The sequence below is a fragment of the Lepisosteus platostomus genome, chromosome 17 (assembly GCF_059453375.1).
Source record: "Lepisosteus platostomus isolate fLepPlt1 chromosome 17, fLepPlt1.hap1, whole genome shotgun sequence".
Classification (NCBI taxonomy): Eukaryota; Metazoa; Chordata; class Actinopteri; order Semionotiformes; family Lepisosteidae; genus Lepisosteus; species Lepisosteus platostomus.
The window spans coordinates 20,775,807-20,796,385 of NC_142627.1; the positions used below are offsets into that span (position 1 = coordinate 20,775,807).

The 20,579-nt window shown below is 36.1% G+C and overlaps 1 protein-coding gene across 2 annotated transcripts in view; it reads right to left on the bottom strand.

Annotated features, from left to right (window-relative positions):
* Nucleotides 1-2,879: 2,879 nt before the first annotated feature.
* Nucleotides 2,880-20,579, bottom strand: part of chrm3b (cholinergic receptor, muscarinic 3b) — a 125,247-nt gene continuing 107,547 nt past the window's right edge. The window contains exons 1-2 of one of the 2 annotated variants that reach the window (XM_088609936.1): nt 16,829-17,169; nt 2,880-9,096 (exon numbers count right to left, since the gene is read on the bottom strand). In XM_088609936.1, coding sequence (XP_088466062.1) covers nt 7,296-9,077 — 1,782 coding nt within the window. In that variant the 5' untranslated portion in view covers nt 9,078-9,096; nt 16,829-17,169 and the 3' untranslated portion in view covers nt 2,880-7,295. Of the gene's footprint in view, nt 9,097-16,828; nt 17,170-20,579 lie in introns of those variants that run through there. The other variant, XM_088609935.1, reaches the window with a different exon arrangement.

Below are 20,579 nucleotides of genomic sequence, written 5' to 3' on the forward strand. Positions count from 1 at the left end.
TAGTCCTTACAACAGGATGAGATGAGGTTATGTTGAGTTTTCTAAATAATTGGTTTCGATAATTAGCAAAGACATGCTAGATATTCTCGGACTGTCAAATTATACTGGTCTATAGATATGGTCTGTTACTGAACCCCAGAGATTTTTTAACTGCACAGGGACTGCTGCAAAAGCTACTGTATACTTACTTCATATCATTTGAATTTCTGCATTCAGCTAGAGATACAGTACAAAATTAAACAAAACAGATAAAAACGATTTCACTTTCGAAATAAACTGTGATTCATGCTTTACAATAAAAAACTTCATTTTCAATAAGGCCTATTTTTATTATGATTTCTCATGTTTTGCCTCTAACATGAAAGGCTGTTGAAGCATTTCAGTTTAGAATTTAGGTGGCAGGGCAGTTAGTATGTTAATCAGGGTTTGGTCAGTCAATAGTGCTTCCTATCAGTTAATAATGCTGAAGGTGCATGAATGCCCTTGTGAGAGTCACATCAAGCAACACTGCTTCCTCGTTCACTGAGCAACGGAATAGTAGGAGTGTGATTAAAGCCAGCAGAACTGAACACTTTCAGTACCCTTCTAATACGACCTTTCCTCCTTTCCCATCCCATTCCCATTGCGTATACTGTCATTTATTCCATACTCAGGAGATAATAAAAGATGCAAAAAACATTATCTATGACATTGATCTTAAACCTCCTTTCAGCAAAACCTCTGGTATGAAAATGTCTTCAGGCTTGTTAATCAGTCAGCTTTGCATAATTAATAATTAGGCATGAATGCACGTTGCATTTAAAAAGTGGTTTATTCAAGTATGGATACAGTACTGCTCTGCAGTCTCACAGTTCTAGAATGCCCTGGGGAGACTCTCTGTGTGGACTGTGTGCACATTCTCCTTATCCTCACTCAGGGTATTGTTGGGAGACTCCAGTTTCCTTCTACTTTCCAAAGACCCGGTGTACAGTACGTGCCCTGCGATGGACTGGCATCCAGTTCTGCGTGAAGTCTCACCTCAAATTCTATTCTTTCAGCTTACAACATCCCTTGCCAGGGATAACTAGCTTTCCAATAATAAATGGACAATATTGATTGTCTTTCTACCAATTTGATAAGTACAATGAATATTGATTAGACTGTTTCATTTTAATTATCTATTGATTTGTTTGTTTGTTTTTTTGCTGCAGCAGCATTTTACTGTTCTGGAACTTCAAGGAAGACAAGCAGCATTTAAGAATGGCAAATAGTAAACTTTTTGGGTATCCCAATAAATGAAGGTCATGGATTTCAACAAGTTTTTCAGCTGTATTTATATACAGGTCCAGTAACAATTGAACAGGCAAATGAGACTACCATGATGTCAAAACATAATGCTTTCACTCAGTATGTCAGTAACACTTAACGTTATGCTTCACTCGACCTTAAAATCTATGCTAATTTATGCAGTTTGAAACGCAGACGAGTTTCAATATCAATGTTTTAATGGTCAAGTAGTTCTTTCTAATCATACAAATCATATCTCCCTTTGGAGATCTGTCAATACCTTTGGCCAGTTCAATCTATGGGGCAGGGTCATTTGTTTTCTCCCCACAAACAATACAGAGTCACAGGGTGGACTGTTTACCATTCAAGTCAAACGTGATTCTACAACTCCATGTGCGTCTGCTTCATGGGGCTAACGCTGTATAATGTGCCTCAGATGAACCTAATTTTCACAGCCCACACCTTGGCTCAATTACTGGGCTGTTAGCAGCCATTTTGGCTTAGTCCCCACTCTTGGCACACAAAAGAGCCAGAGATGGCTGCCTCCCATGGAAGCCTCCCAAAGTCACTGTAGGTGAGACTTCCACTTATGATGTGGACACCCTCGCAGTAAGACATTACTGAAATCTTCTGCATTGAAATCTTCTGCTGTTATAATTTGAACATTCCAGTATTCAGCAGAGCTTTAGTCATTTTTGACGTGCTTTGATTCAAGACATTGAGTAAGAGGTCTTCAAAGGGAATGAGGTGATATACTCCCAGATCTAAAATAAGACAATAGCACTGTACTGTATGTCAGAGGAACTGTATCCAGGACTTCACATTTGCAATTGGTTATAGGATATAGACTTGGTTCTTCTGTAGTTTAAGACTATTAGACACACACATTTAATCTGGTTGCTCAATCCTTCAGAACACATTTTTAAATGGAAACCATTATTATAGTGTAATTACAGTATGTTTTCATCTACTATATATATACAGTTGTTAGGACACAGAAACTGTTGTTGGTTATGACAGATTTTCATAAGTACCATAGATATCACTGAAGATGTTTATCATGAATGTAACACATGTAGAACTGTTTGCTTCATTTTCTTTTTCTTTGAGCAGATATGAAAAAAGCATTCGGTATGTACTGTAACACAACAGCTGTTACTGGCCTTGTTTGTGTAAGTGTCTGGAGGACTGCTTAAGGATGATTAAAAGAAAAAATAGGTATGAACATTTGATGCAATTTGGAGGAATTCAGGCGTTGGTATAAGATGCAAGTTATACAGCAGTTTTGCCCCATGAAGTTCAGGGTAAGAATCAAAGGGGGGCAGTGTTACTTCAGGGCAAGATGAGGTACTTCGGGATGGTAGAAAAAGCTGGATGCCCAATCATGGTGGTAGTGTAGCTCTACACTTTCGGTGTGAGAACAGTCTCGGTACAGAGACCCAGGATGGTGGAAGAATATTTCCTTGTTCCAAGCCACAACTGGTACCCATATCTGTTCTGATATATGTTTTGCTGGAAACATTTCATGTGACTTGAAATTCATCACGCACATACAGTATCTTTAAAGGAAACTTGCAATATAAGCTTTTAAGATGAAAGAGAAATAACACAGACAGTTTTTAAAATATTTATTGCTGTTTTAAAGCAATCCATAAACAATATATTTATAAATGACCATGTTTAAAAATATGGCCACAAATTATATGTGGCTATTCAGTGTACAAAAAGACAGATAATGTGGGAAATTTAAATCTTGTTGCATTTAATAAACAGATGAACTGCAAAAACAACACAAAGAAGAAAATTAAAAACATCAAGCTTCACTACCCAGTAGGTTTAAAAATACGCATATAAACACATGAAAAGCTGCAAAACGTTACAACATCCTTCACAGTTTCAGAAATATGTTTTTGTTTTAAAGTGATCCATCATGTCTAGCAAAATGTTTCAGATTATTTATGTCATAAAAATGCAAATGAACACAATTTCCCTTCCTCTTCTTTCACTTTTAGAAAGCATCTGACCCCTTCACCTTCACACTTTCATGTTTGTGCTGTTTAAAGTTTAAAACAAGCGGCTGCCTTCGAAAAACATACACAAGCAACAACAAACGCTCATAAAGTGAAGCAAAACAGTAAAGAAAATGCTTATGGTGAACTGAAACCACATCAGATTCATTGCCCTTCACTGAGTGACATACTGTAAAGCCTACTGTATAACACTTTTTTCATTGTGTAATTATCAATGTTTCACCAATTAAAATCAAATTTGTGTCATTTGCCAAATGCATGATTTCAAGATTTAAAACAAAAAGCTAATTGATTACTATATTAGTGGGATAGAGTAATAAGCCATGAAGTTGGCTATCTTTAGCTTAGCATACTGTATGTTGTAAATGTCTAAAACATTGGCTTGCAGCTTGAAATTTATGAATCAGCTGATGCTAGGGTCACCCTGGCTCATATTTCTTTGCCACCTGTGACTGGGACTCACCAAGCAGAGCTGGGATGAATCAATCAGGGCAGAAATGCTGGGTACACCACAAACATGTAGTGTGTCAGATGAGTGACTTAAAAGGTAGGCATACTGGCGCATGTCTACAAGTTTCATTCAGCTACATATCTGCTGTTCTAAGGTGTGGTCTGAGTCACTGCTGGAGAACAGAGATTTAAAAAAATAGTTGCAACTCCAAATTACGTGGGTGTATAATTAAAAAGTGATTTCAAATTAAAAAAAGAATAAATCGTTTATTAACTGATATGCAGATAATGATAACATGTTTTTCAAATAGTAGCAGTGTTTATATTTATGTTTGCCCCCTAGGATTATGGATTGCAACCCACAGTATGCTGTAGGTTTTAAATAAATCTGAGCCATTTTAAAATCATTCCTCTAAGGTCCTCTATGCACAAGTTTCAATAACCTCAATATCAAAATAAAAAAATACCAAAATCACACTGTAAAGCCTGAGATTACGGCAGACACCGCATAAAGGTGGCAGAGAGTGCACACAACTACAGAACATCATAATGCAATTTGTCAGGCATCAATTACAAAAAGTAATACAGTATGTCATTTTAATACAAAAAGCTGTACAAGCCTTCCCATGCATCCTGGCTTTTAAAATAAAAAAAAGAAAACTGAATCATTCACTAAACTTCAATGTACTGTAAGTTATCTATTTTCTAATTAAAGCAGCTGATAAATCAAAGAAATTACAGAATTACAGTATGTTGTCTGTAAAAGGGCCTGATCGACAAGCAAGGTCTTTGAGGGTCATCATTCACTCAAAAATGTGATTTTGTTACTCACACAGAGTAAAAAAAAACACATCCATTATGTTCAGCATGACTGTTCTTTCGAGTGATGCTAATCTAATATAATATACACTGTCCCGTCTTGCAGCGCTGGGGGCCTGGGTTCAGTTCAGGACCTGCGTGCTGTCTGCGTGGTGTTTGTATGTTCTCCACATGTTTGTGTGTGTTTTTGCGAGGTGCTCTGGGCTCGTCCAACACTCAAAGGAAATACTGGTGGGATAATTGGCTTTTGGGAAAACTGGCCCTGGTGCTTTGATAGACTGGTACAGCACCTGTCCAGAGTGTACCCTGTCTTATACCTGTTGTTCGCCAGGGTAGGTGTCAGCTCCCCTGCAACCCTGAATGGCAAGAAGCGGTAAGAAAATAGATGAATGGACTCTATAATACTATGTCGTTTGCCATTATAAAGTTGCTTAATTCTACTGTGTTGTTTGAATATCAAAATACAATATATTTCAGAAGAGGATCGGACTGATTAGGTCGAGTGGTTGTATAAAGCTGATAGCTGAAATGTCTCTCCTATCCAAGGACGTTTTGTAAAGAGTTGCTGTTCATTTTGTAATAAAATAAAATTAAATTCATTTTTAACTGCACAGAAGCTAAATATATTTGATGTTTTTGGTATGATATGTTTTAACATTTGTTCAGGAAAGTAAGTTGCTTGGTAGATCAAATGCAAACTTTCAATGCACAGTGAAGAAAACACTCTTCCAGACAATCAGTTCTTCCTGATGCAATAAATGCATTTATTAAAATGGACATGACTGTAAAAAGCTATTTATAGATTGTGTAAAAAATTACCACTGTTGCTATCTGTAATTAATTAGAATTGTAGAAATTAAATAAAATGTCAGTTCAATTATTTTACAAAGGATGCAATTGCAGGGTAAATTCTATTGCTAACTATATACAAAATGAAAGTGCTGTTAAAATGTGCTGTGATAAAAAAAAACAATAATGGTTCACAAGAAAATGAAGGTGGAAAATCCAATCTGACAAATCTTTCAAAGATAACTGTCTTTACACATAAAATAATATCAACCAAGCCAAGACAATTCCAGCTGTCATCACTTTCTTCATCTGATGTTTCTCAAAGTGAAATAAATCAAGAACTTACCCACCTAGGGTATATTAACATTACCTTTGTTCAAAATCCTTTTGGAAACGCTGTTGTCAAAATAAATATATGCGTAAAAGCAGGTGAAGGTGATATTCCACAGAGCAGTTAAGCATTCATTTTTGTCCTTGGCATACAGTCTATTGTTCCTGCCACAATCACATGGCATTTTAGATTTTTAAAAGTTTGTTTAACACAAGATCTTAAAACACATACTGTACATGGCTTGGGTCTTGTGCAGTGAAGGTTTTGGAAGAAAATATTCAGAACAATGGATATTCAGATATGTAATTCATTTATTCACATTTCTGAAAGGACTGAAAATGTGCTTTTGTTTTCCATCAAATGTTATGAAGCTAAGGTGCTGATCACATCTGTAAACCACTGTTTCCCAGCCACACCATGAGTTACAACAGTTTTCAGAATTCACGCCCATTCGTTTCCACGGAGGGTCACCACCAGACTGCCTTTACATCACATTACAAGTACGACTGAGTACAATGTTCTGAGATCTGAGAATACAAACCTTTTCAGTATTAGTTAAAAAGTTAGTTACTGTAGGTTTGGATGCACTGGAACACAATGACTGCAATGTGGTTTCATTATTATATACCATACCAACACACTCATATTTTAATAATCTTTTCCAAACAGTGAAAGTAAAAGAAAATTGAAATAATTTATATATATATTTGCAGACTGACTCATATGACATGCTAGGCATGTTGAAAAGGGTGTTGCTATGTGAATCTATTCAGAGTGAAAAATTTGTATTCTTTAAATAAACATTTTGTAAAGATGTATAAATATTTTTTATATATATAAACATAAAATTGTACATTTCAGGTACACAGACACCATTTAAAATACTTGCACAGTTGTCTAAACCATGTAAACACCATCCCACACTGAATACATAAGCAGCTTTTACAACAGCTCTGTGTTCACAACACTGGATCACTGGAAGTCACATAAGAGACAACCAGAATGACAATATTCGGAAACAATTAGAACACAGCTTTAAAATTAAAAGGAAAAATGTCTAAACCAAAAATTACAAAATAACTAGTTGGCTCAATATTTGATCTGTTTCTGTAGTTTAAAACTCACTAATAAAAAAACAGACACTTGGAAAAAAATATTATTTTTTTTAGAAAATGAGAAAGAACTATACAATATTCAAAGGTTCTAGTCCCAACTGTAATGTGTTTGCCAACTAGAAAAGAAAACACTTACAGGTAGGTCATGTTTCACAAACAGATGTGTACAGAGATTCATACAGATGTGTATAGGTCTTGATAAGACTAACAGTGAGCAATGGTCTATGTCACTCTTATTACTATGGGATGAAGAAACAATGGCACTTTTGTAATTTCACATTTTTAAAGCCCTTTGTACATTAGTGCCCCATTGATATACTGTATGTTATATCAGTAAACATCAGTCATCTTTTAAGACACCAATAAGAATTAAGTGATAGATGAACAAAAGATGAAACTGTTCAGCAGACACCCGGGTTTTGTGTTGATGGGAAATGCAAGTCAAAACCCTTATCTACTTGTGGATATCCATACCACATGGAACAGGAGTCTGTGTTATGAAGGGTCCCGTGGAATTCCTTTATGGAAAATAACAGATTGTCTTTGCTGAAATTGCTGTTTGCGCCGTTTTCTTTTGTCCCACTGGCACAGAAGTATCATTTTAAAAGTGGTTCGGAAAGTTTTATTGCACAGGGCATAGCACATGGGATTAACTGTGCTGTTTACATAGCACAACCAGTATCCCAAAGCCCACAGTGTTTCAGGGATGCAATTGTCACAAAACGTGTTCACTAGCACCATGATATTGTATGGTGTCCACGTTATGATAAAAGCGAACAGGATTGCACTGAGAGTCTGTGCAGCCTTCTTCTCTTTGACAAGTGACATCCGTTTCCGTTTTGTGATCTGTGTTCGTGCTTTTGAAGCAAAGCGTTTGGCCATTGCGGCGTCCTTGAAGGATATGGGCATGGATGAAGACTTGGTGGCGGAAGAGACTGTCTCTTCTGTCTTAGGCGTTTGTATGGAGGGCATCGACTGCACTGGCATCTTGGAGAAATGCTGGTGGTAATTGTTGTCTGCCTTTTCCTCCTTCTCTTTCCTGGAAAGGCCTTCCTTTCGATCCACTCCAAGAGGGTCCTCCTCAGACACCTCTAGGTCATCAGGGGAAGTAAGCTGGGAGTTGACAGCTGCCTTAATACCAGGTAGGTTCAGAACAATGGAGTAAATGGCTCGGGTTTCAGGTATTTCTTCTTCATCTGAAGAGCCTGACTGATCCAGAGAAGCAGCTGCATCATTGTTATTCCAGCTGTCACTGCTGCTGTGGTCCTGTTCACCTTCACTGCTGTGCTTCCAGGACATCATTATTGGCCAGAAATTAAAACGACCTTGTTTTCTTCTAGCAGACCTCTTCAGAGATGGTTGCGTTAATTCATAACTGCCGCAGCTTCGGGAGCTACCTGTCTGGTGGACAAAGTGTGTGGTCTCGGCTTCTCTGCCAGACGCCTGGAGCCCCGCCAGTTCTTTAGTGCGCTTTTCTGTTTCCTTGTAAATCCGCCAGTACAACACAGTCATTATGGTCACAGGGAGGTAAAAGGCTGCAATCGCGGTGCAAAAGGTGATGATGGGCTCCGAGAGAAACTGGATGTAGCACTTATCAGGTGGCACAGTGCGTTCTCCCACAAAGTACTGCCAGAACAAGATGGCTGGCGCCCACAAAACAAAAGAAATGGACCATGCCAGGCCAATCATTATGCCAGCCCTTTTGGTTGTTCTTTTAGCTCTGTAAGTGAGTGGTCTGGTCACTGAAAAGTACCTATCAAAGCTGATGACTAAAAGGTTCATGACTGATGCATTGCTGGCAACATAGTCAATGGCAAGCCACAAATCGCACGCCCAGTTGCCCAGAGCCCACTGATCCATTATAATATACGTGGTGTAGAGGTTCATCGAAATTATGCCAATGATCAAATCTGCAAATGCAAGACTAAGCAGAAAATAATTATTGACCGTCTTTAGCTGCTTGTTCACCTTGAAAGCTACCAAAACCAGGATGTTACCAATGATAGTCACCAACGATAAAAGGCCAGTAAAGAAGACTATCAGGATAACCTGCCAGACAGTATGTCCCCCGAGAGGATCGGTTGTTGGAGGGGTTTGAGTGGCGTTATATAAGGATGTCAGATTTGGGTTCCCACTATTAAATGAATCATTCTCCACACTATTAATGTGCTCGTGCCATCTGCTGTCTTGAAGAATTTCTGCATCTTGGAAGCCTCTCATTGTGGGGGAGTTGCTGGTTAAAAAGGTATGTTCTGTGCTGTTGTACCTCAGGTTCATTTTGACGTTCTGAAATATTCTGTAAAACAGAGCAAAACACCATCACAACAAGATTTAACATTTGGTTCAATAGCTAACAAATCCTATTCTGTGGTACTAACATTAAAAATTAAACATTATTTAAAGTTTATTTAAGCAAAGTAAATATTTAATGCTGGATTCTACCCAAAACACAAACAATAAATTAATGTGTTATGTGCTGAATCTCATTTATACCCTCTGCTCTCCTAGTTTAGGTTATGTAAGAATACCAAAACCTGGCTATAGCAATTAGATGAGAACACTATGAAAATCCAAAATCTGAGTTACAATTACAGCAGGTAAATGGTTGCCCTATAATCACAGTTAGAAAACAAGTTATGTATAGTGAATTACAATGTGATATTTGCCATTTAAAATAATGAATATGTCTTCATCATACTTGGAATACTAATGTTGCAAATGTCTTTATCAAGCCTATAATACTATTATATTTTAGCCCAGAGACCACACTGGCCAAAGCAACCATGGGCAATCAAAAGAAATACATTTTTTCATAAAACTCAAATAGAAGCAAAAATCTTAAACTATTAAAAGCTTTGAGTATTAATTTTAAATGGCATTGAGTGTGGGGATGTGACTGTAATTTAATATTCCCCACTCTTTTGCAAATGCTCTTATCTTATCAATTCCAGGCATGATTCTTTAAAATACCTAGCTTTTAACTGTGTTGTGTGCACGAACACTCTACTTTTTAAAATGCATTTGAAAGTACATACACAATTATAAACTATTTGATCTTTTTGATTTTCCTAATACAATGCCAGGGTTTAGCAAATGGCTGGAGAATCACAAGTACAGTGACTTTTTATGCAAATTAGTCTAAGGGCAAAATTCTTTTACAATGAAAAAGCTTACATATTACAAGTATGCAGAAGAAAACACACGCGTGAACACAAAATATAAATAAAAACATTGTTAACATTTTTATAACATTTCTTCTTAAAGCATGAAATCACCTTTGTTGCCTGCCAGTTCATCAGAAGCCAGTTCTCTACAATTGTTATGAGAAATTCAAACCAGCAGGTGGAGATGCAGACTTACTTTAGAGATGATGGTGGAAAAAAAACACCCCACCCTGACTGTTAGCCTGTAGTGTTTACTGTATATTTTTACATTTAAAACATTCAATCTTTAGAGAAGAATAGGGATCAGCATAATGGGTAGAGGGTCAGTCATTTTCAAGAGGAGAATTTTTAATGACAGGTATAAGTTCTATTTCAAATTCAACTGTTTTTGACATCTTTTGTTTTTGATAACCAATGTATAAAATATTGAGACAGCATCTTACATATATAGTATCTATTATTTTATTCTTCATACTGCTTTAATTTCTTAATTCCTTCATTTCTTTATTTATTAATGACGTTAAAGCTACAATGGACTGTGGAATATATACTGTACTATGACGCTATTTATCATGTTAATAGTTAATGTTATACAATCCTTACAATAAGATTTTAATCCGAAACCATTTGATTCTGTTTGGGGCACATTACTGTATTATTACAGTACGGACTGAGTCTGTTTGATAAGGCACGTGTGGAAGAATGTTTAGAACTCTGGGCTTACACTGTAAGTACAAAGTTCTGGATTCAAATCCTGGGAGAGACACTTGTTCTATCCTTAAGCAAAATACGGCACTGCACTCAGATCACTACAGCTGTAAAGTGACCAACTTGGATAAAATGCTTTGGATAAAATCAACAATAATTCCATCATAATTTAAATGTTGCATCTGATTTTGCTTCATTGGAGGAGATTTAGCTTATCACACACGTATATACTGTATACAAAGTACATGTATCAAATTATTTAAATATATTGTTGAACATTTTCATATACAGTACGTTACATTGTTTCACATAATCATAGAAAAATAATGCAGTCATGACAAAAGATTGTATTGTCTATTCCTTTATTTTTTATTAAGGATTAAAACTGTATTTAAATAAAACCTAAAAGACATGCTTGAGTCTTTCATACAAGAACAAAATACGAATGTAAATTAAAGTTAAGTATCTTACAATCAGCATATAAAATGGAAATCAATAAATTGTATATACAGTATATATACAGTACAGTAGGATGCAGTGTAGATCAGTGGTTTGAGCTTTTAACTCATAACTGGAAATTATGGGTCCTAATTCTAAATCTAGGACTGTTGCTTACCATTGAGCTAGATGCCTCATTAGACTGCTCTCCGAAAATACTCTGCTGTATAAATGGGTGCATATACAATCATTTTTAGATAAAAAACATCAACCAAATAAATGAGTAATATTAGCATATGGCTGGAAGCAGCACTGACCAAGATATAAAGATGTAACTGAAAGGCAAATGCATCTTAATTACTTCATGTCTTCTAAAGTAACTTCCTTTTAGAGACTCACAATGCAGATACAAATAAGTGTCGCTTGATACAATTTAAATATTTCAAAATGTTTTTGGAGATACTTTCATTAATTTATATCCAAAATATGAGTTCTTCCAAAATGAGATTTTTTTTACATCCTATACTTAAAATCCACATTAATAAGCCTCTTATCTTTGAAGATCAGTTAATTTATTTACTCTTTACATAGACTCTAGACATTTGGTTTCACAGTACAAATCAAAATCTATTCTGAGTAGCAGCATCCATTCAAAGCTGTCTGTTAATCTCATTGATAAGTCAGAGAATGAAATGTTACTGGATGGGAGCCAAGGACAGGCATTTTTGAATGGATACATTCCAAGCCAAGAAAAACCCACTTCAATAAAAAGTTTTAAAACTTTAATTTAAAAAAAAAACAGAAGCCACTGTGAAAGAATGACTGGCAGGCTGCCATATTAAAGGCGATGTCAAAGTCAAGATCAGTCCGAACATTTCCTACTGAGGATTGCTACATACTCAAACAATTGAGTGAATCAAATACATTTTCCTACAGTGCCGTACTGGAGCACACTGAAAACAAAGCTGTACAGAAGCAAAATTAGTGGGACCAGAAGTATGAAAACAAAGTTTTAGATTAAGGAGGACCAGGCTCCCAAATACAAATCCCTGCTGTGGTCCAGTAGTTTTGTGAAACTCCACTCACATTAATGATTAATATCTGCTCAAGGCCAGCTCTGTGTATTAATTTGTGTGCTACAAAATGTCCCCCAGAACAAAGCAAAATACTACAAGACAAGAAAGATTGAGAATGCATTGATTTTGCTATTGGTGCTTGTAACATATTACTATCGGAGACACTGATATGTTGGTGATTCTTCAGTCCTCTGAGTTCCATGATCCATTCAGACCAGATTAATCAAATAGTTTTGCTAGGCTATGAGCTATAAGCCCTAACATGTGCGCGTGAGATAAGCAATTACAGTATAGTCCAGAAGGCGTGAAAAATAGAGTCAATTTATAGGCTTCCTGGAATGAGCTTTAAGCTACCTATGACCAATTGGTTAGATGAATGTGCAAAACTCGATATTCCTAAACACCCTGACTCACTCATAAAAAAACACCTGTTGTTACACATGTGACAATACCAAAGAAGATTTTTCAATTTTATGAAAAGCTAAGCTGAGCAAAATAGAAAATATTTATGAAACAATTATTATGATGTGAAAAGGTCATTAAAAATACGTATTTCTGGCTAGGTACATTAAATGTAACATTTCCATCTTTGTTAATTTGCCGCATTGGCATTTAATGGCATTTCTGTGCCTATAAGGACTCCAGATCATGATGGACCTTCTGTGTTTTGCCCCCAAAGGTTTGATCTTTGAAATGCCAATAGGTAGGCTTCAATGTTGTCATTCAGTGGCATGATCTTTAATATTTATAACAATTCATAATCTTAATTATAATTTGTAATAAGTGACAAGGGTGCATAGTTTCTCAGATTGTACTAGCTGCTGCTTTATTCTTTATTTATTCCTATCCCATTACAGGTACAACTGTTGAGCAGCCTGTAGCTGTTTCTAAAAATATTCAGTCTGGACTCAGTTACCGTCTTGTTGTGCTGTCAGTTGGACTTGCAAGGTGGCCTGGGTGCCTAGGTGGAGTTTAGGAATCTCTTGCTGTGCCGTTATGACTTGACCACATCTGTGATTTTAAGACTTAATCCCACTACTAACACCAAACATGACATGGTTTCTACAGTATATGGGACAGGGTGGTCAGGGAATCTGTCACAAGAATACTCATTATCAGGGAAAAGATTCTGCTGCATCAGGCAAAATCCATATCAATCAGTCCTGCTACAGATAGACACTATTCACTTTCCAAGGAAAAGATGCTGGAATACTTTGTCCAGTTTGAGCCTTTGTGGAAGACCTTTAATTTAAAAACAAAACTGGCTGAGGTGAACTTCCAAACATAAATGTCTCTCTGCACCATGGTATTAAAGTGAACTAGTCACTGACAGTGGACAGATTTCAGAAAAGTCTGTACTGAAGGAAAAAGGATTTTCCACAAAATGCCAAATCTGAAAGTTAATGTTGTTATCATGAGCCTAAAGACATTTCCAGTAGTGCATTTAGGAGTCTGTAAAACACACTTTCATTCATCCTGCAGTTGAAAATCATACTCAGTTAAAATGAGGCTGATTGACTTTCATGTGCCCATGATGAAAGTGACCCTGGTAGATTGTTTAACCCATTATTTGTCCAGGCTCTGTTACTGTTCCTACCAAGCTTCTGGAGGCCTCTTTTGGCAAATTAAGAGATGATCTTGTTTTCATTCTGGATCACAGGCACACTGCCACACATGGAAAATATCTAAATTACATAATTACATGCACCTACTGTATGTCTATGGTGAGCCATATGGTGGTACAGTACATCACTAAAGAGCGCATGGGTTTCAATACTCATAGTCTCATTATATTCACTCTCAAACGTACAGAGTGTCAGTATACTAATGCAACATGTGAGAACACAGAACTCCTTTGGAATTTGTGTTGTTCGGAGCAGACCTCAGTAGAATGAAACTTACATACATAGAAGCTGAAACACCATCATTTGAGCAAACCCTATGTTTTATCATAGAATCTGCAGAATGTCACATTTGCCTTGGTCAATTTAATCAATACTTACAAAACTACTGCACTTAAAAGAAGACACATCGATTTGGTATAGGTGTGTCTATGGTCTCCTTTTCTGTTTGGTGTAGGAGTCTCATTAACTCTGTTTCAAAACGAGACCCCTCATTTTCTATTTTAATCAACGTTTTATATAGTATTACTTAGTAACTAAATGTTTACAATGTACTAGACATTCCTACCGTATATGAAGTATAAATGTCCACTGCACACTTTATAAATACTCTTTACTTGATTTATCTTAATCATTTTCCAATTTAACAGCCATGAAAAGCCATTAAAATGCTAAGCTTTTATCCTCATTACTTGTCACTTTCCAAAGAAATATCAGTCAACACAGCCTAGTCCCTGGACAGCCTGTAGCATGTTTTGAGGCTAGACAGCCTGTTGTCATTGATCTGAATCAAAGATGACATGAATTACAAGTGCTTTGTAATGACTGTGGTAATGGCCTTGGGCCATCATGGAGTGCCCCATGCTGGGGCTTAGAAGGAACCAGCAAAATGTCACTGTATTTATTATTCTCAGGTTAACCTGACACATGCAAACTATCTCTCTAAATACATCCCTTGGATTAGACTGACAGCTTTCCTATGCCTAACATGTTGGACTTTGAAAAGTTCTACTGTCAAACATAAAAAAGCTAGAGTACGTTTCCTTAATACTGCAAAGACACTAACATTTTTTATACAAACTGCAAATAACATTTTAGAGGGAATTAGTTTGTGATTGAGAAGGATTATTTTAAAAGAAAACAAACTGAAGACATTTCAAAATGTACAGTATTTTTATTGGCAATGTCAGTTTAGTTTCATATAAAGTATGAAAAAAGTATTGTCACATTCGGCATATTCAGTGAGTGAATTATTTCCTAAACAAGTAAAATTTTAATTAATGTTATAGATTTGTAGATTTAGGGACTAAACAATTTTTCAAAAAGTGGCTTAATTTTACTTTGTCTTGCACAGTCTGACTTCCCTGAATTTGTTCTGTTGGTGAAGTAATTTCTCACTTGTCCACCTGATCTACTGGATAGTGGGGCTGCCTGACTGTGTGTAGATTCACACTAATTAACTATACCCCTGAACATTTTCGACACACTGTAGGAACACTTGCCAGTTGAGTCTACTATCCGGAGTTCAAAGTGAAGGTTACTGGCTGAGTGCATACTGTCTGAAGAATGGAAATGTCAAAAAAATAAAATGTGTCAGAGCTGAAAGCTGAAAGCTATTGATCGGGTAAAAAAAAGTTAAGCTCTGCAAGTAGATGTAGCACTACTCATGATTTTGAATCCAACACATAAAATGAGTAGTTGGACAAAAGATAAAGAGAAACTCTATTGATTCATTCATTAATTTGTCAATTGGTAGAAAAAACACAATATAAAAATTAACACCGATTATTACTTCTTCATTTTGCACTACCTTCACTTTCCATAAAAACTTAATTATATATTAAGTTTTATTTAGTATAATGCAGTAGGTACTGTTTTTACCAGCAGGATGCAGTTTTTTATACCTTATAACCTAGACTTGGAAGGTCATAATCTTAACAATCTGAACAAATTAATTATTGGCTTAATTAGAGTAATTTGATTTTTTTTAAGGTGATGTTGCTTTAAAGAGACATGAAACAAGCAGCACAAAAAGTACTAGCACGATTTGGTCTTCTAAAATTTCCACTTCATTCAACTAGTCAAGTCATTTCTTACTTTTCCTAGTGCTGCTTTCGGTGGTGGATGAATTGGATCTTGTCCTACACGAAACATGCTTTAGGATCTGTGGAAAAGATCCCAAATACCTACTGGATTGATTGATGTCTCTACATTGTCCTGTATGTTTGTGTTCCCAGCATTCCATCTCAGGTATTGTCCTACCCTGATACAGTACCTCTGGAATATTGTAGACTGCTGCAATGCACAGTAGAAATATACAGTACAATATAGCTTTCTGCTAATGCATGTGTGTATAAAGTATTTGTTGTATGTGCATGTATATTGTGTATACTGTTTCGTTATAAATTAGAAAGAGCAGAGTGGATGCATGTGTGAAAAATGTTTGTAGGATTTTAAGACATACTGTACTAAATGAGGTCTATTGTCTGCAAAATAGACTATTGTTAAAAAGGTACTGTACCTGATTGTTATAACATTTTAAAAATCACAAAAGGAAACAAAATTGTGTATTAGCTTAAATACAGCACCTGATCACAAAATGAAATGAATTTAAATTAGTAAAATTGCATAACTTTCCACATTTGATCAAAAATCTCTAAATAACTCACGACTCTTAATTCAAGGAAATGGCAGTAACTATTTGTTCCATTTAACCTTGTTTACATGCTTTTATTACTTTTGGTAGGAAGCCGAGAAGGAAACAGTATTTTACTGGAACCTTTGCTGCAGTGATTAAAAATGGATTTTTCCTTTTTTATTCCAAGCCTTTCTTGGAATAACATGCATTATATTTTGTAAACAGTAATAAAGAGAGTTTTAGCCAACCTCCTATCTTATCTCCCTCTGAAGGCATAGAAGAATTAATGACAAATTCTGCAACCAAGGAGCTCTTCACTTCCTTTAATCTGACATGTGTCTGTCCTTGATCAAAAGATGCCCAACCCAGCTCTGCAACTCACCATTGGCCTCATGGCGTCATCAGTTTCCTCCTTTTTTGGCTTCCTAAAAATCAAAATATACTGATGGAAAAAATAAATGCAACACCTCCTCCACCACACCCTGGCCCTCCCGTCTGCGTGGAACAGGCTGAAGAGTGACTCATCCGTGAAGAGGACCTGAAGCCACTGCTGACGGGTCTATCGCAGCCTGTCTGGCCCAAGCCAGTTGGTGTGATGTCTAGGAGGTGTGAGCAGAGGGCCTCCGACAGGTCGTCTTGCTCTGAGACCAGCAGCATGGACCCCCACTGTTTTGTCACTGATGTGGGCATTGTGTCTGCTGGCAGTTTCAGCAGCAGTACGGGTGGCAGATCTAAAACAATCTAATTTTAATTAATGTTTCTTTATTAGCCCTATACAATTTCTTGCATTAGGAATGCATCTCTCAGATGGACCAGTCTGATGTGTCAGTCCTGCTCTGGTATGGTCACTCGAGGGCAACTGGATGTTGGACAGTCATCTGTCCTGCTGGTCTGCTGAAACCTTTTCTGCAGTTGGGACACAGTGGAGCGGCTTACTCCATAATGTCTGGCAATGCTGGCACATAACATGCCAGCTTGCAGCATGCCAGTGGCCCTCTCCCTTGCTTCTGGTGACATTCGAGGCTTTATACAATGCACAGAAACTGACTAAGTGTGGCTTTTTTCTTGCAGAGATCTAAGCTTTGAATTAAGGCCTTTTTAAAGGTGACCTGATCAGGCATTGCTCCACCTGCACCTAACGAGCTTTTGTGTGATTGGCAAGTTGCAATGCCTCACTGCACAAGCTGTATTACTGGTCAGAGGGACAACTTTTTGTGAAAGTACTGTACATAAGCTAAAAATATACTATTCTCATTTCTGTTCTGTTTGAGACCATTAGTTGAGTCCATTAATGCTGTTGAATGTTAAAGGAACTGTAATAAGCAAAATCTATCTTTCTTAAATCCACGTTGACTATCACCTAAAATTGTATTACATAGAGATAAAAATATTTAGATCTTATTAGTCTATCTATAACATTAATGTAAAAGAAGTAAGATTTATTGATCTATAATCATTTTGTTTGGTTCAGGCTTTCCAAGAATGGGTAAAAAATCTGCAAAAAGTCTCAGGAGGTAAAGTTGACACCATGTGTCTCCATTAATTCACTTAGCCAGTGCTTGAAGCAAAATTAGAATCTCTTATTTCACACAGCGTTGGCTCTCAATTGCAAAGCAGTAAAAAGTAAGCAGACCTTTTACTTAAAAGTTTTAACAACTATAATAAAATATCATAGCTATGCTTAAATAAATGCTATGCACAACACCTTTTGAAGCACTATTGCCATTGGTATTCCACATCATATACTCTATTGCTTTGAGTCAATGTAAAACAAAATACACACAATAGTTCCAAAAAGTGGATTTTTGCTTACCTGTTCATCTGACTTGAGACATAAACTGACAATTAAAGTACTGTTTATTGTGCCATGCATACTTTCCACTTTTTGTTGCTTTAAAGCTTGCAGTCGTGACACTTTGAAGTAGCAATGAATAATTATGAAATACTTATACCACACATTAAAAAAACAAAATAGATAATTAATATGGAAAAAAATTGAAAATAGAGAAGTCATGATTGCCTAAGTATGCACCTTTTGCTGTTGCAAACCTAATTTAATTGAATTGCTCAAAATTACCTTAATGAGCCAGACAATTAGCTGAGTGGTCTCTGCCGGTGTGCAATAATAGTGGTTGACATGATTTCAGAATACAAACACCTGTCTCTGCCACTTTCCTTGGTCCTTGGCAGTTGTGAAATCTCAGAGGCTTTGAGAGCAAGTCAGGAAAAAATAATTGAAAAGAGGGTAATATTGAGTTAATTAAAATTAAATTAAAATGTCATATTTGAAAAAGGTAAAACATATCTGAAAAAGGACAGTGGTTACATACAGTATACAACTAACTAACAACTAATTATTTTGAAAAAAGATGCAAGACTGAAAGTAGATGTTTATACCACTATTATCACGCCCAGACATCACTCTAAAGGTTCAGAGCTCAAAATGTTTAAATACCTTTTATGGTTACTGTTTGCTTTTATCACAATCTTTGGATTTGTGCCCGAGTATTTTTTTATTTCTTTTCCTAAATAAAGTAGGGTCAGATAACAGGCAATGGTAAAGCATGTGATTTGGAAAATGATTTTTTAGAGCTGCTAATTCTGTAAATCCAGCACTCCTAAAACATTGTCATGCTAAGTTATCATGACAATAAATGATAAAATAGCAAAAATAAGTCAGGAAATGCCAAAAAGTGCTAATTCAACAATTGTAAGAGTAAATTTCATCTTGGTTTTGTAACATGGTTACAGTACATGATTGTAAACTGTTTGGGAAATTAAACATTTTCTGAATGCTGCATGAACATGAGTTTTTATTTTTCGGACGGACTCTAGAGCAAAGATTTAAAGGTGTGATACCCAACATTTTTACTTTAAAAATGCGACCATGTACAGTCACAACATATCCAAGAGTGTGATCACTTCAAAGATCCTTGTGCTGGGACTGCAGATCACAAATTATTCAAAAGATCTGAGATCTTCAGTCCTATTAAGAACCCTGGTTGAGACAGAAATTTCTTTTAGGCATTTTGAATTAAACATTAAATTAAAAGCAGCTCTATTTACAGTAACAAATGTGTATTATTAATAAATCAAAGAATACTTCTGAGCTAGAAACTGTAAAATATATTGTTAAAAAATAGATTTGCCTTTGGATTTGTCCTTCTTCAATGGGAAGCAAAGAAAACCTTTTCTAATTAAGTAGAGCCAATTAAACTTAGCACTGGAAAACCCACAGCCTGATATAACTGCCCTTTCAACCTGACCACACAGAACTTATGACCAAGGCTGTTCACAGACAAGACAGTCATATGTACTTTTATTATAGTTGCTACCTTGAGAAACTATAATCTAACTTGTCTTTATTTTGAATTAATCTCTCCTGTATATTGGCCAAGAGTTCAATTTCCTTAGAATATTCCCACTGCAGAGAAAGCAGGTCATCAGGGTTGACCAAATGTTCACCCTTGTCAGGCCCTTTGAATGTGAGGTACAACAGACGGATGCATACTGCCTTCTTTTATTTTCACATTTATTTTTAAGAGGAATGACTTTGACACACTCTAATATTGGGGAAATTACTTTTATTATCTTCTAATTTCCAATGGACAAAAATGTCTATGATAAATTACTAAGATCTCCACTTCATATAATACTGTTTTACTGAAACTATTACAAGGGTGTAAGCAACCAAGTATGGATAATTGCATTGCAAATACTGCACCATAGAGTGTACACACAAGCATTTTAATTACAAACTTGCTAGAGGCTATTTGCTTTGTTTTGTGTACTTTTAGTTAATATTTCATAAACCCAAGTGTCTTCTGTGGTGTGGGATCCACAAGGTGTGCATTTCATTTTTATTTAGGCATTCTATACACAGCAGATCATTATAAATGAGTCCTCACAGACGGCTTTTATTCAGTAAACACAGCTTCTTCACAATACTTGAAACAATGCAGATGATTAATGGACAATAGCCCTGTAATGGCATAGTGTAGATTTTATAGACCAAAACTGTATATTGCAGTTCATGTTTTGAAGGTAATGGACCACGAATGCTAATGGCGACAAGGAAAGATAGATGAATAACACAAATGGAGAGCAGCTTTGTGTCAGCCCAACAGAATCCT